Source organism: Sprattus sprattus (assembly GCF_963457725.1).
Source record: "Sprattus sprattus genome assembly, chromosome: 14".
NCBI lineage: Eukaryota > Metazoa > Chordata > Actinopteri > Clupeiformes > Clupeidae > Sprattus > Sprattus sprattus.
The window spans coordinates 22,858,544-22,876,043 of record NC_137912.1 but is presented as its reverse complement, the minus strand read 5'-3'; the positions used below and the strand labels follow the sequence as shown (position 1 = coordinate 22,876,043).

The window sequence follows — 17,500 nt, the reverse complement described above, 5'->3', positions numbered from 1 at the left end:
GGTGGACAGTGACGAGGTACATTTACTTGAGTGCTGTACTTAAATCCATTTCTCGAGCATCTGTACTTTACTTGAGTATTACTTTGTTTGGAAACTTGTGACTTTTACCCCACAATATCTGAAGGACAACTATTGTACTGTACAGACAGCCATTTCCTACAGTAACAGTTATTGAGGTACACAGATGTAGGTTTTTCTACAATCCTTTCCATGTTGTCAGAATAGAACTGGTTAACTTTTACATGCTGTCTTGCAGTTGCCAGTTTTTCTTTGACATGCTGGCTTGCCTCATAGGACTCCATTGTATAACTGTTTAGGATAATTAATTGTCCTTAGTAAAGATTTGGACCGAAAAAGATCCCTTTCCATTTCAAGACACAGGACTTGAGAGATTGTGTGAAAAAAAGAGTTTGTGTATGTGTGTGTGTGTGTGTGTGTGTGTGTGTGTGTGCAACTCCAAAACTCATATTCTGACCCTAGAATTCATATCAAGATTAAATCCTCACTATAGGAGCATTGAGAATCTCACACTTTGCTTATAAAGTTACTCTTATTCTACATGAGTACCATCACTGTCCAATTGCACCCCGAAACGGCTTATCTGTGGCCCCTGTTAAAGTGAATAAGCCATACTAAGTACACAGGCCTTCCAGTAGTCAAGAGACTCCTGCAGGTGGGTCGACATGGATCAATTAGGCCCAGTCATCCAGGGGAAGGTTCCCCGTTCCCACGCACTGCATCACAACACAGCGGAATGCCAGGGCAGCTTCCTTTTGCAAAGGAAGGTGTTAGGATGCCTGACACTTTTTGCACAGTGGATTGCAATACTGAATATACCTCTTTAGCTAGAGCCATCTTGTTGTGTTCGAGAAGAGGGTGTATGATCTAGTTAGTCACTCTGGAAGCATGGTCTCACAGTGGACCAAACCCCCTGGGGAGGGGGGTCTATTTAGCAATCAGACCAAAACATGTGCATCTGTAGACTGAAACGTATGTCTGGCACTAGTATGCATCTTAGGGCGTTTGGAAGTCAGGTTTACAGGGACAGTGGCACTGGGCTTCAGTGTCCTCCCTGTGTGAGTGTGTGTGTGTGTATGTGTGTGTGTGTGTGTTTGTTTGTATGAGTGTGTGTGTGTGTGTGTGTGTGTGTGTGTGTGTGTGTGTGTGTGTGTGCCTCAGAACAACACTTGTTCACCATGCCGCACAGAGGGACATGGCTTTAATCAGCAGAAGTGGACAAACACACACACACACACACACACACACACACACACACACACTTAGAAAACTTTGTGTGAGGCAGTATCGATCTGTCCGCAAATGTATCCATCTTTGTGTGTATGTATGTGTGTGTGTGTGTGTGTGTGTGTGTGTGTGTGTGTGTGTGTGTGTGTGTGTGTATGAAAGGGAACACTGTACAAGCCTGACTGGCCAGAATGCACCCACGTGTGTGTGTATTGCAGAGCTGTTCAGTGGTCATCGTACATTAATTGCCATGATCATGATTGTTTGCTCATGGCATGTGTGTGTGTGTGTGTGTGTGTGTGTGTGTGTGTGTGTGTGTGTGTGTGTGTGTGTGTGTGTGTGTGTAAGGGAACACTGTACGAGCCTGACTGGCAGGAGCACACGCTGACAGACAGGGTAATCTTATCCAGCTGGCACCTGTCAGAGGCCGATATGCACTATCATTTTCAGCACAGGGACAAGTCTGTGTGAATGTGTATTTGTGCGTGTGTGTGTGTGTGTGTGTGTGTGTGTGTGTGTGTGTGTGTGTGACAGAGAAAGAGTGAGGAGAGAAAGGAGAGAGAGAGGAGAGGGGGGGAGAGAGAGAAAGATAGGCAGATGAGAGTGCACACCCCTGGAGAGCAAAAAGGAAAGGGAGACATGGAGAACAATAAAGTAGGGAGGAGAGAGATAGATAGAGAGAGAGAAAGAGGGAGAGAGAGAGAAGGATGGGGCAGACATCAACACTGTGCAGAAAGGTTTGTGTGAGAGAAAGAGGAATGGAGAGAAACTGTACAAAGCCAGAGTGAGAGATACATAATGAAAACCTGTAGTCCCAGATTACCCAGAGAAACAGGGAGAGGACATATGTTTGCTTTGAGAGTGTGAGTATGTTTGTATGAGAGTGAGCAAAAGAAACACATGAAAGAAAGAAAGAAAGAAAAGTAAGAGAGGAGGAAAGAAAGAAAGAAAGAAGGGTAAAAATAACATGGATCTGTGAAGGTTAATTAGGGTAAGATATTCCAATTAGTGCTTCATCTCAGTAGGGAAGGCAATTATTCCAATATCAGCCGAAGCAGAGAGGGGAACCTGCACCACTGCGGGGTGGGGGGTGGGGGGGCAGGAGGGGAAGTTGGTGGGAGGGGGGCTGACATTTCGGGGGCTCCCAAAGACCTGGGAGCGGAGGTGGCACAGCGGGGCCAGACGCACCCCACCTGCCCCGAGTATCCGGAGGCTGACATTTCCAATCATGAATAACAGGCTGTGGTCCGCTGCCACGTGAATCAAGAGAGGTAGAGGAGGCGGGGGTATCGGGGAAGGGGGGGGTGGGGGGGGGGTATAAACACAGATCATTTAGCTCTTTCCTTTCATCACCTCTGGCACTAGAGGGTGATAAGAGGAAACATATATAAGCTTATAGGTATATATAAAGGTATATAAGATAATGCTATAACAGCAGCAGAGATCACAAACATGATGATAAGTAAGAAGAAGATGAGGACTATGGATGAGGATTATGGAACTTCACATCCCTATCCTCGCTGAGAGCACAGGGCCAGATGGAAACATGCACTAGTGATGAAGAGGGGGCGGTGATGAGGAGGAGGAGGAGGAGGAGGACGGTGACAAACACAAGGACTATTCTGCTATGCACTAACTCATACAGGGCAATGATTCAGGCCAGGGATGATGAAGAGCAAGATGAAGATGAAGATGAAGCAGACTTTGAAAACAACATCCCATGCCTAATCACGATTATGATGATGATGATGTGACAAAGACTGAGCACTAACACAGCTCTTGTGGACAACATGGTTGTGATCATACAATGCAATGATTCAGAAACAACATCGACGACGACAACAGCAACAACAACAACATGACCTGCTGATGACGATGCCGATCGTCCAAACAACATGACCCGTCTTGTCACTGCTGAGTCTCGCGTCAGATCCGGCTCTGATGCACCACCGCCCCCTACCTCTGCCCTTTTCCTCTGGACCTCAACACACAGGAGACAGGTACAGGAGCCTGGTGGACAACTTTGTGCAATGGTGCAGGCATAACCACCTGCAGCTGAACACCACTAAGACCAAGGATATGGTGGTGGATTTTAGGAGGTCTCAGCCTCCTCTGCTACCAGTCTCCATCAAAGTGGGTCAGTGTGGAGGTGGTCAACACCTAAAAATACCTATGAGTGCATCTGGACAGTAAACTGGACTGGTCAGCCAACATTGATGAAATCTATAAGAAGGGTCAGAGCCGGCTCTACTTCCTTTAAGGTCCTTCAATGTCTGCAACAAACTCCTGCGCATGTTTTACCAGTCTGTTGTTGCCAGCGTCCTCTTTTATGCTTTGGTGTGCTGGGGAGGCAGCATAAAGAAGAGGGATACGGGGTGACTGGACAGGCTGGTGAGCAAGGCGGGAGCTGTTGTCGGCACTGAACTGGAGTGCCTCACATCAGTGGCGGAGAGAAGGACCCTGAGTAGGTTCCTGACTATCTTGGACAATGTCCACCACCCACTACACACTACCCTCAACACACAGAAGAGCATATTCAGTGGCAGACTCCTGTTACTGTCATGCTCACCTTTGTCCCCAGTGCCATTCAGCTTTACAACTCCACGCAGAAGGGGAGGGGTTGAGAGATGGACTTCTCTGCATGAGCCCACCTAAGTCTGCCTTTCTCTTCTCTTCTCATCACATCTCATTATGTTCTATTCCACTGTCCATCCCTTTACTGGCTATACTAGCCCCTTGCACAGACTTAACTACTTATATCTCTTTGCACTATCCACACACTTGCAGCACAAGAACACTGTCCTCGTGGACATCAACACAGTCACAACCATTGCATTCTGTACCATAGGGTCAGATCCATTCCTGTATCTGTAAACACCCCACTCAAAGTGAACATATTCTCCCTATGTGTATGTGATTTATGTATGTATGTATGTCTGTGAGTGGCACAAGTGCATAAGTGCATAAGCTACTGGATGACCTAAATTTCCCTCGGGATTAATGAAATATCCCGTCACCTTACGGTCCACCAGGTGAGTAGTTCACGCTGTCGTGGCGGGCTAGAGACGTTCTCTTGGAGAGGCGGCGGCTCGAGCTTTAGAGTTAGGACTAGCCATCTGAAATCTGACTTGTTCTGACACCACTCCGGTATGTATGGGAGAGAGAGGTCACCCTACCCGCCCTTCAAGGTCGCAAACCTGACCTCTGACCCTGAACACAACGTCAAAGAGATAGGCCCTTTGGGATGTCAGTCAAAGCACATACTCGACCAATAGTAAGGTGAGAGCAATACTCGTATTTAGAGACCTTCTTTCCTAGTAACTATTTTACTATGATGGTTGCAACGTTACTTTTAGGAAATGTACACCTGGACACACAAGGTAAAAGAGGAAAACTTTAAGGCCACATTGACACCACATCTTTCTCTTTCTTTCTCTCTCTCTCTCTCTCTCTCTCTCGCTCTCACACACACACATACAGACACACACACAGACACAGACACAGACACAGACACACACACACACACACACACACACACACACACACACACACAAACAAACCATGATCCTAACTTTTCTGTGATCTGAATGAGAAATCCCTTTTACAGGCTTGTTAAAGCACAGATGACACATTTTTACTCTGCGCTGACAAGTTAACTTTGATTTGATTAGAGAGCAGGTGACACCATGTCAGGCAGAAAGCTGGGGATTCTGGGGATTTCTCCTCTTTGCATTCTCAGGCCTGTCTGTCATTCCAGTGATTACAAAGCTATGGGAAGGCACCCTGTGCGGAGCCAGACACACCCAGCTGTAGCGGGTACACCAAGCTGTGGCGGGTACATCCGCTTGAGACGCATCCGGAGCACATCCACACTCTGCATGCAGCTAGGCGCAAGATCAGCCTCCCGGCGAGAAAGCCAGTGAGCTCTGCTGTTCTTTTGTTTGGTTGCAGATGGCAATGGTGGCGTTTATTTTTAGACCCGTGCCACATGCCCACATGCCAACTGATGAACAAATAAACAAACAAATGTGCACCACATTTTGAGTGACGCTCATTGGTTCAATATTATGAAGAATTAAGACAAATGTTGTCAAACACGGCCAGGGTGGCAGGCCAGACGACTGCCTGTAAAGCCGGCTCACTGGAGGGAGAACCAGAGCCAACGTGATTACGGTTGCACAAACACACTTCGTTCAAAACGTCCAGTCACTGACCTCACATGGATCTGATTACATATCAAGTGCAGCAGAATGTCTGAAACGAAAGCTAACATCCGTACAGGACTTTAGCTCCCCAGACAATGAATGTGCTGAGGCTGAGGCTGAGGCAAGGCCCAAAGTGAATTAATGAAGGGAAATGAACATGAAAAAAGTAGCTTGTCTGCACATTGGGAGTTACTCAGTGTTATTCCATGTGGCTTTTGGCAATCAAGCTTCAATCTGATCTCTTGTCAGTGTCACCTTAATGAACCTGTACTGCTTCAATGTCTTCCCATTCAGGCTATGAGAGGCATCTTTATAGTATATGCCTTGGTCTCCATACCTTTAGTGAGAGCAATCTAGTTAGTAGTGACCACCTGTGACGGGGATAAGCCTGATTCAGCATAAAAGCATCAACCTCGAATCACAGGGCTTAGAATGATCTCAAGGCCTGTAGGCATAGGACAGGACAGGGTGTGTTTGTTTGCAAACTTGGAAGAAAACAAACTAACAAACAAACTAAAACTATATACTGCACAAGCATTAGTTCCTCTGAACGGACTTATCAAGACATTCTACTGCACCATGCATGCCCCCAAACGAGAGTAGCAAGCAACAAACTGGTGAATAATAAACAAACAAAAACAAATAAACAAACAAACAAACAAAAAAACAATCAAATACTTTTCACTGCACATGCCTTGATTCCTCTGGAGGGATTGACTGAGACATCCTGCTGCACCATGCGTGCCCCCAAACAAGAGTTGCGAGCGAATAAACGGTGAATAATTAACGAGCGATCATCAATAATGAGTCACGAGCAGAAGGTCCAACCCTTAATATTACACAGTAACCTCGAGGACTCGTGGCTTACATAACGCAAAACCAAACAGCCGATGCCCATGGGAGAACAGTCAGTGGCCTCGATACCCGCTGTCTTCAGGGGGGGACCTGGACATATTCCTAGCTCTCCCTGAGTACAGCAGCGGTGCCAAGAGGTGCCGAACATACATTCAGGCAGACACTTATTCTCTCCCCCGTCAGCTCTTACAGCCTGACAAACGCATACGATAAACTCGCCAGGCACTACTACGGAACAGTATTATAAAGTATCTCTTTCTACTTCAACAATGCGAAAGTGGACACAGTGTGGAATTCTTAAACTGTTCACTCTCCGTTCCAATAATTGGCAAAAAAATAAAATAAAAAAATGATCCCAACAGTTTAACACTTTAAAAAGCATTTGTAAACAACAACAAACAGCTCCTATGCCCCACACTTTAAATCAGAATCCAGTAGTTCCAACCACCCAGGACGACAACCCTCGGCTCCCTGTGGTACAGGCTCAGTTTGGCAACAATCACACCTAAGCTTATCATCTCCCAGAGGTAATCAAGCACTCTACATGCATATGATTTCACACAGAGTCCATTACAAACCTGTCAGACCCCCCCCCCCCCAAGGATCGTTATTTTTGGGATAAGCAATGGTTGGTATGCAGGATTGTTGCATGGTCTACAGTAGGCTTGCATGTTATAGACTAGTGATGTCTACAAAGGCAAGCACTGAAATGTTTAATAACGGTTCCAAGATTCCAAGACCCCCCAAAAGAGCAACCAGTTTCTGGGCATTTTGTTGTCTGTTTTAAGTTCTGTTTTCTGGATGAGAAACATGGATTTTTAAGACTAACTTGTGGTGTTAACATCTTACTTCTTGGACGGGAGGACAGAGGACATGTGAGTTATGTGCCTCTAAATGAATTCAATTCAATTCAATTCAATTTGTATTTATATAGCACCAAAAACGATAAAATTGTCTCAATCAAATTGTCTCAAGGTGCTCTACAGAGCTCACTGCTGATCACTGTATGCTGGTTAAGGACCAACCTCCCGGCACTCTCGAAACCCAACACACCCATTCTTAACCCACTCACTTTCTGTCGCTATGAACTGTCCTGTTTGATTAAAAGCCTGACAAGAAGGATTAGAGCATAACCATCTCACTTGTACCATGGTAAAGTCATTTAGCTTCCACTTTCCATTGTATCTCTACTGGCAAGTCACTCTGAGCACTCTGAGCTCTGAGCTACAGGATCCAAATTCAAAAATAAATATTCCTACACACGGGTAAGAAAAAAACTTTGGCATCTACACGCACGCACACACACAAACACACACACACACACACACACACACTCACACACAGCCCACAAGAAGTCGCAACTAAAGGCTCATGCAAAAAATATCCATGGTATTATCATCTTGTTCCAGCAATATTTCGTGCTGTAACCTTGTAGCAGTCAGCCTGCCAAATACTTACAACCACATCACATCACTAATGATAGTTTCAGAGCTTGGAACTGCTTTCTGGAAGACAAACCTCTCCCAATACTACCACACTGATGTCTTGTAGGCCACCTATTTCAAGCTAAACATATCCATGTAAGCAAGATGACACTCAGACCTGGTAGAGAAAACAACAGTAGCAGCACATCCACGCCAACCCCAGACCCTTGCAACAGGTTTTCCCCTGCACACCGCACCTCTTTGTCTCGTTCAATCTCCAGGCCGGCTTCGAGGAGGCTCGCCTCAAACTCCTCACGGACCATCCTCTTCTCCCCCTCGGCCGGGTCCAGCGGGCCCACGTCCACCACCACCTCCTCCTGGTCCGCTTTGCCTGCTTCCTCCACGTCCTTTGCCCCCAGACCCGCAGGGAAGCTGCCATTGGAGATGATTGACAGCCTGTGTAGCCCAGGCGAGCCCCTGCTGGACGTCCGCCTCCGGTAATTGTACACCAGCACGTAGTCCACCTTCCGCTTGCCGTCAGCAAAGTACAGTCTCTTGGCCTCGCAGTCTCTCTCTCGGTCTGGGTCCATGAAGTTGTTGACCACCTGAGGGAGAGGAACGACAGAGGAGTGTTCAGGGCGCGTCGGCATCGTAGAGAAGTGGCGGGCGTGATGTGCCCAGTCAAGCCACATGCAGAGACTTAAGGGGGTGGGAGGGGAGGAGGGGGCGGGGGGGTTGTTAATATTAGGATGTAGGTCACTCCTTTGCTTCCTCATTTGGCTGCTCTCAATACTCATACTCTCAGAGACAAATGATGTGGAGGGACAGGGGAAGGGGAAGGGGTTGAAACTTTAAGTCTCCTGGCAGCACATTTAGTTAAGTTCAGCTTAATGACAGCACGGAGGCACGTCATTGATATATGAATGAATCCATCCATATCACAACAGAATTAAATGTTTTGCTGACGTATGAAACAGGTTACTCACGGGTAGCTTGATATCATCTGCCGATTGCTCCATCACACTCTTCAATGAGATAAAGAGGGGAAAAACACACACAAAGACACGAACAGAAGCTGTGGAGGCTGATTACACTCAGCAGCAGTACATTCACCCAACAATTCCCCGATCAGGTCCGATAATGTGCGCGCACGCTCCCCGGTCACCTCGTAGCTGCGACGCACGGCATCTCTCAATCGTCAAAAGCTTTATCTAGCACACAATACGTGAAATCCATCTGGCTGTCTGATTTTGGCACGGTTCTGCAACGACAGCTGAAGGCGAAGCGAGGTCTCTGGCACAGGCGCAACTACGGATCGCCATAGAAACTTGTGAGCCGTCACTGCGCGAGGGAGGCAGGGGGCGAACGGGAACTGATTAGAGGTAGACGCGCAGCATGTGTGCCTAACCCCCCGTTCTGTTCGCGCGCCTGTCAGAAGACCTACACATTACAGGCAGCAGGGGTGGATCCATCAGGTGTTTCTGTTACATGTGGGAGGGTGAGGAAGCTAGCGACGTTTCTAATTGGCTGGTACATAGAAGAATAGACGAATTGCCCCCTAATGTATGTTAAAGTTTTGTAGCAGGGCAACTTGTCAACTTTGAACATAAAAAAACGGATGGAAAAGGAGAACACAAAGAGGAGCAATTGAATGGAGGGTTCCTTGACACGATTTAATCCGATTTAGAAACGCGAGGGAGTATCCTGTAATATCTACAATATAGGGGAATCTAGGCTACATTAGCGCAGATTATCTGGATGTTCTTATGACGCTGAAGAAAAACCATTATATTTTAATAACACCTTAATCATAATCCAAAAGGGATAAGTGCTCCCGTTGGCCTGATAGTCTTTATTATTGTTATTCAGAGAACGCTACTCTGATGTAATGTTTTTTTTTGTAATCGCTTTATACACCGACAAACTTATTCAGGAAATGTACACAATGATGACATGCATTGTTTAGCTCATATATCACCTCCCCACTCCTGGAGGTAAAAGGGGCAACTTACCATCTCTGCGCGCTGTTCGGGGTAAAAGGTGGGATCTTCAAGTCTACGGTGCCTCAAATCCAACCCCATTTCCGAAAACTCCTTGGATAAACTGTGGAACCTGTCGCTGTGAATGGAGGAAGATTCGCTCATGGCGGTGGAGACTCGCTCCATAACACCGTTCCATGTTTCTTGAAAAGAAGAAATCAGATAAAAACCAATACCTCAATTAGAAGGCCTCAATGTTTTAGCCTGTAACAAGAGAAGCTCTAGAGAACATATTTTGTTTTTGTGCTCTCACGTGCTCAGACACAGGGCGTGCTTGAGCCGTCTCCAGATCAGCACCTTGGACAGACACATTATAAACATCGTCTGTGGGCAAACTGAACGAAAGCCCAGTCTCGCATGGTAACAGCACACCAACGAAAAGTTCTCATGAAAAAGTGTTAAAACAATTTACACACAAAACCAGTTCATCAAACCTCACTATTTTCGGAGAATTGGCTTGGATTTGCTTCGATGAAGCGTCAAATGCCCATATATAGGCCTACGGTCTGTTTTCCATTTATAGACCCACAAACCATAGGCGACACAACACAGCGGAATTCTAGCCTGAAGTAGCCCATGTTTCCTTAGCAACTACCACAGCATTTGTACAAGAAATGATAGATCAGAGACTTGTGCGTCTCTTTGATTCCTTAGCTGTGTAATCAAAAGAAGTCTCGCTGTGCAAAGGAAGTCGAAGCTTTAAACCGAGTATTGGTCTCTATTTCCTCCGTGTTGTGATACAATGAGGCTGGCATAGCGAAGTATCACCTATATAGCAACAGGTGCACAAGTCAAGAATGCAGGCTAACCATCTCCACGCATGTTACTGTGACAGGAAATCTGCGCTGCGCGCAGTAGTCTAGCCCACAGTGGACACACTACCATATGAGGCCCACGATATAACAGTAGCATACAGGTGCAGCCGTTCTGTGCACCACTGAAATACAACTCATCCCTTACCAGCACACGGAGACGAAATATCCTGAGCCATGTCGACGTTATGGAGGAAGTCAGAGGGACACGGCGGGACAGCAGGGCTTTACAATCCGCTCCCGGGTCTGCACGAGCTTAAGTTGCGGACGGCCGTGGCCGGTAATTCCATGAGTCCTCGTCACAGAGCTTACGACAACGCCAAACTTTGCGTAATTGCCTCAGCCTGTTTGCTTGGGATGCCACCTCACTTGAGAGTGGCACATCTCAACCCCCATCACCATTGTCCGTGCATCCCACCGTGTTCCACCCAGGACCAGGCCTCATTTTCAGAAGAGGCCTATGCATTTTTAAATAACGTAGGCTATAGCCTACTCAAGATTAGTTAGACTTTTGTCCTGAACCGAGTTTGGAGGGCCTGTAGACCATTGTTGACTCAAGCCTTTGTTTAAAACGGCCACAACAAACAGAAAAGCTGAGTTAAGCGAAAGTTGATGATGTTGAAAGCGCTGGTATGCGTGGAGTCAAGTTACACGGCAAACCTTTTCAGTTAGACTATCCAGTGTGGCAGTGACCCTTGAACTACAGTGAACCACGAACACACATTCTCACACCCCGTCCGGCTGTATCGTCCGACAGTATCTCCAATTACCCCCGTGCCTGCAAATATAACCGATCCATCCTGTTAAATATTGATGGCTACTGCACCTCTTTCGAGGAATTCATCAACGGTTCCAAGTTCACAGTCGATGCATGCATAATAAGAAACATTTAAAGCTTAAAGTAGCCCGATCCTTCAATAAACCATTCAGTAAATGGTTATTCGTGTTACTTTTACCTAATTTTATTCTTGGAAAACTAGAGGGGCGCACATAGAAAAGAGAGGCTGCTATACACCATGAAGTGTCACCAGCAGCCTGGTACACAGACTGGAAAGTAAATAAAAATAAAAATAGCAAAAGCCTAAATAGCCGTAAAGAGCTCACCCACACAGCTTTGCAGCTGTTCCCGATTTGGTTCATTTTTCTTTGGAAACGAGGATGCAGAACATGCCACATGTTCTGCTTTTCCCGGATGTGGCCCGTTAAATCTCTCTTGATCAGGTAAATCATTAATTTTCTTAGCTATTAATTTCCTTTGCAGTGCGCTACGATTCAGGTAGTCATGGTGATGTTTTATTACTATTATTATTATTATCATCATCATCATCATTATTATTATTATTATTATTATTATTAATAATAATAATTATGATAATAATAATAATAATAATAAATAATAATAAATAATAACTTTAATTAACTCACTAGGATTGTTTAAATAAAACATATGCAAATTAAAACAGGTTAGCCTAGGCTACTAAAAGCCACGTTTCTATGTGTCATCAGCGGGCTCACACTATTTGGGAAAGGTCGACTGGTTGTGTTGACACGATGATGATGACGATGGTGATAAAGATATTTAGACAAGTGGCTTCTGGGACAGCCTGAATATGAAGAGTTTGAAAAAGAGCACTGATACTGTTTCACTCCACGCCTTAGGTTTACTAAAATTAGTTCTATCTAGGCGAAAGTGCAAGGTTGGAGAAACAAAACAAAAACTGATCAGTGCCTCACGATTAAAGGAAGAAGAGGCGCTCGAACAGTTACATTTGCCTACAGTTATGTCATGTGAATCGCTGAGCTTGTAGATGTAGAGTTTAGCCACTCATTCTTGCTCATATTTGTTGCCCTATTCTTTACAGAAGGAGCTTACACAAGGGAGGGATTACGTAGCCCTATATGTAAAATAAATGGACCATTTGATACATTGCGCCCTCGGGTGGTAACTCGACCAAAAATCACTATCGTACTAAATGATGATGTCTCAAACGACAGCACTGCGCCCTCCTGTGGCTACCGTAAATGATACAAGTGGGTGCAGTGCGATACGTAACCACTAGAGGGCATAGCGAGTTTACATTTTCCACAGCAAAAGCAAGCGAAGGCCCTGAGCACTGTTAAACCCCTTAAAAAACGTCACGCGTCATATTCCTATATGTTGTGCATTTCACTTTGCGAAGTTGGCTTTACCTGGTTTTCGGTGTTATTTTGTCTTTCTACAGGGTGAAAGTAAGTTAATAAAAATGAGGGCTCATGGTTGAAAGTAGGTTACCCACCTAAATGTATATGGTTCCAAAGATACAGGCAATAGATTTGTAGTCTACGTACACAAGGTATTCATAGCCCATGTTAATCCATCTACAGAAACAATACATTAATAGAAAAATACATTTTCTGCACATCTAAATGTACGTACGTCATCATACAGAAGGTGGTTCTGCTTCACTTTTAGTCACTGGAAAATATTTAACAATACCTTTAAAAACTTGCTGCAAAAGCTACTATTTCTCGGTGGTAATTTCAGGACTTCCATCAGATTCGCTCAGCCTCCTCCTCCTTCTCCCTTCTCAAACCCTCCCCTATCCCCCACCCCCTTCTGTTTTGGTTATGCCACACCCAAAACAGCCCCCACCCCCCTGCATCCCTGAATGTTTGCATCACATGGATATGAGTGGCTGTTTGAAGGCTGGCTTTGTGCATGATGCTTAGGGTGCGGGGATGAAGGCCATTTTGTTTTGGAGCAGGATACAGGAGCTTTAAAAAAAGACCTTCATAGTCAGCAGGTTTTCATTACCAAAAAACTTTCACTCTCAGTTCTTTGGGGTTACAAAAAGGTATGTGTAAAACTTGGGCGTAGTTAGAAATAGTGGAGAGCCTGAATAAACCCACCCCTGTAGTCTAAATCTTAAAACTCTTGACAGCCTGTGACTCACATGGCCAGTGAAAGCCTCCTTGGGATCCTCCATGTTGCTCTGCTTGTACCCCTGAGGAAAAGTATGCATTTGGCTTCAGGAGCAGAGATGTTATTACATTCTTCTGTCTCCGTAAACATTCAAATATGTCACTAATGCTGCTACCAGCTGGTTTGAATAGGAAAACGAATGTTGATCTTACACAACAGCTTCTTCTCCTGACCTGAGTCAAAAGTCAGGAATATGTCATATGAGTGTGTTTTCCAGTATTTCATCAGCTGTGTTAGTCAGAGGCAGGAGGTTAAACTGCCTCTTTGTTTCCACTGCATAGCATAATGAAAGATGGGGTAATGGTGGATTCATATCAAAGCCAATGTTGACACCAATGTTGCTTTCGTTCCATCCTGGGGAAATTGGATGAACGTAGCTGTGAAATAAAAATGATATTCATATGATTCTATTTTATAATAGATGAAACTAGTAAACATGTAAAACGTATAGTTGGTGAAATGTAACGTGCTTAAATAGGACCTAGTTTAGTATGCCAAAAGGCAGGAGTCCACTCAAACAGGGAAGTGATTCAGCATCTCAAATCTGATCTCCCTTTTTCCATTTTCGGTTACAACATCAGCGGTTGCCACAACACGACTGTAACATTGCTGAGAAATGTCCCAGCCGTCTTTTACACGCTGAATTTCATTATCAATTCATAATGTGCATCTGTCTCCTCTTGAATGAAACAGGAGCCAGTAGGCTACGGCAAGCACACAGGGTCATTAGGGTCAGGCCTATGCCTGGTTGTGCCTTACTAAATACTTTTTTTATATAGTTAATCAAGTTGCTCACCCTAGCAATGTGTAAGCCAGGATGAAGAGACCAATGTCACATCTAGTATCAGTGTGTTTCGATTGAACTGGATGCTGAAACTAATGACGAGTACCAGGAATATTGTTAAATACAGTAATGTATGTCAGTGCATCAGCATGGCATTGTGATAAAATACCATGGTATAACATGACTTATTGGCCTGGTGCCATGAACACTGACACATTGTGACAACATTGTGACATACAGTATCTTTTCAGTGTGACTTTCTGTAGGTGTGTGTGTGTGTGTGTGTATGTGTGTGTGTGTGTGTGTGTGTGTGTGTGTGTGTGTGTGTGTGTGTGTGTGTGTGTGTGTGTGTGTGTGTGTGTGTGTGTGTGTGTGTGTGTGTGTGTGTGTGTGTCTGTGTGTGTGTGAGTGTGTGTGTGTGTGTGTGTGTGTGTGTGTGTGTGCGTGTGTGTGCGTGCTCTCCTAGACTGCAAGAATGTTCTTTTACCATTACCTGACTTATGAAGTCAAACTGAGGGTGTTTCTTTAGGCGTAGCTCCCTATAACTCAGATATCCCAAAGAGAAAATGCATTAGAGCTCCCCGACAGTGTGTTTGTAAGGGTGTATAATTCACTTTGTCAGGTGCTGTCATATATGAATGCCCTTTTGCATCAGATAAATCACCTGGGAAGGCACACAGGCCGACTATGCAAATACAACAGAGAAGGCCACAACTGTCGAGCACAAAGCAAAGCTTCATTTGGGCAGGTACAGTATGTAGGCTTTTGGGTGATCTATTAGCAGCAATGGAATAGTATTCATAATTATGTCCTCCTTTACGTATAATCACCTGTAACTATGAATGGTTAACTTACAATGAGCCCTTCATATCTACATAGGGAGCGGGTCCTCGTCTACAGAGTCCGCCATGTTACACCGTCGTGTTTCTACAGTAGCCCAGAACGGACAAACCTAAACACTGGCTCTAGAGAGGGCTCTTATTTTGCATTTTTATGGAACCTGATGGCCACTGCAGCCTCTCCTACAGGAATGGAAAGGGAGAAGTATTCAGTTGGTAAACATATTTATATATATTGTATTTCTGTTATGTGGATTCCTCATTATAATGCCTTCAGCATATTAACTTGTGTGTCTTGCAGACAGCCATGCTGCTGTGGTTAGTAAACCTGTTTCAATTACTAATGTGGTAAACCATGCAATAGATCCCCTTAGGGGACTGGTAACCAAATACAGAGTAGTCATATTCTCAAGAAATATGTATGCCATGTGTTTATTTATCTATTTTGAAATCGATCTCTTTAAAGAAGGAAGGAAGGTGACTGACTGACAAGATAAACTGGGTATGGCTGTGCACTGTGAGGCCCTTTCACTGCAGCAGCATCTGGCGCAGTAGTCTGCAGCAGTCAGACTCCAGAAAGCAAGCGACAGAAGCGAGGAAAGGCATGCAAACAATGAGATATGAGGGGGGGGGAAGGCAGTAAGGGAGAAAAAAAGGCAAAGGAAAAACACGCGGGAGAAATCCAACGTTGGAGCAAGGAATCCGCTCCCCCCAGAACAACTCGCTTTCTGGCTGGCAAACGGCGTGTTTGTGACAGGCCTGCATGACAGCCTTTGTGCCCAGAGTTTTTCTCTTTCTTTCTTTCCTTTCCTTTCTTTTCTTTTTGTTTCTTTTTTTTCGCAGTTGTTAAGGGGTTGTGGTGTGCAGGCGGGGACTAAGATGTATGGCTGTCACAACAGAGGTGGGTGTGACAGGGGCGCGGGGAGCGTGTGTGCCAGCGCGCAAAGGGGGGGGGGGGATGCTGGGTTGTTGACTTGTGCCCTTGTCAATGGGCCCCTTTCTTTCTCAGTAGAGCAGAGGAGAACAGGCCCATCATTTCATCCCCATTGTCTCTCTCACTCTTCTTCTCCTCCTTCTCCATCAGTCCATCCCTGTCCCTCTCCCTGTGTCTGTGTCTGTGTCTGGGATATGCAGCTCTGACACGGTGTAGCTAGCTAGCTCCAGGAGAGTTCATGCAGATAACAGCCTTTCAGTCCATGGGTACCGCATGAGGAGAGGGACGTCTGTCAGGCTGAGACAAGCCGAGTGACAGACATGACTGCTTCGGAGGACGGTGATTCATGGTCGATTCTGTGCAAACTGAATACCAGCCGATGGTTTTTGTCCCGTTTTGCCACTGCTTGTGAAATGTGTGAGTGGGACAACAAAGCACACACAAAACCCTCCTTTTTTCTCTCCTTTTTAATGTCTGCTATTTTAGTTTCAGAAACACTTTTCGTAGGGTCAGATGTGGTTCATATACTTTCATAGAGAAGTTTCACACACAAAGCAGTAGATATCACCAGAACAGTAGTGCAGTGCAGTGCAGTGCAGTGCAGTCCAGTGACGTGTCGTGTGGTGTAGTGTAGTACAGTGTGGTGTAGTGTAATGTAGAGTGGTGTAGGATAGTGTGGTGTATAGTGGAGTATAGTATGGTGTGGTGTGGTGTGGTGTGGTGTGGTGTGGTGTGGTGTGGTGTGGTGTGGTGTGGTGTGGTGTGGTGTGGTGTAGTGTAGTGTAGTGTAGTGTAGTGTAGTGTGGAAATCTTCGTCCTCAACAGGTTTCACTCTTGATGCAATTTTAGCATTCCCTGCTAATCTATGACCGAATGCCACTTCTCTCCTCCTGTGAGGTTCCCAGGCAAATCATTAGATTGGGTTGTTTATCTACATCAGGCCTCCTTCCTGAATGAAGAACCATACTGAAATATCACAATACAAGACTGACTGTGTGTGTGTGTGTGTGTGTGTGTGTGTGTGTGTGTGTGTGTGTGTGTGTGTGTGTGTGTGTGTGTGTGTGTGTGTGTGTGTGTGTGTGTGTGTGTGTGTGTGTGTGTGTAACTACGTGGTGGTCAAGCTTTGCCACAAACTACTGTTATTGCTCTGACTTGCCTTATCTTCAGTGGCTATTCTGGGGCCAATGGTCAGCTCCAGAGATGAGGTTACGGTAGCTTGAGTCACAGTCTGCCCGCGTAGGCCTACAGCGCGAAGTACCACGCTGAGAACGGATTAGTGAGACGTCTCATCCCTACACCACTCAAAGGGCTACTGTGCTGTACCCCACCACCGAGCGAACAAACCCCCCTCCTGTTCTGGCACACGTCCAAGCGCCCGTATGACTGGTCTTTCATATATCT

The 17,500-nt window shown here is 45.5% G+C and overlaps 1 protein-coding gene across 1 annotated transcript in view; it reads right to left on the bottom strand.

The window, feature by feature from the left end:
- Positions 1 to 10,759, bottom strand: part of ano2b (anoctamin 2b) — a gene marked incomplete at both ends in the record, with an annotated part of 102,505 nt that extends 91,746 nt beyond the window's left edge. Inside the window, 4 exons of the mRNA XM_080851726.1 lie at positions 7,987 to 8,334; positions 8,716 to 8,754; positions 9,742 to 9,911; positions 10,729 to 10,759. Coding sequence (XP_080707852.1) covers positions 7,987 to 8,334; positions 8,716 to 8,754; positions 9,742 to 9,911; positions 10,729 to 10,759 — 588 coding nt within the window. The remainder of the gene's footprint in view (positions 1 to 7,986; positions 8,335 to 8,715; positions 8,755 to 9,741; positions 9,912 to 10,728) is intronic.
- Positions 10,760 to 17,500: the final 6,741 nt, after the last annotated feature.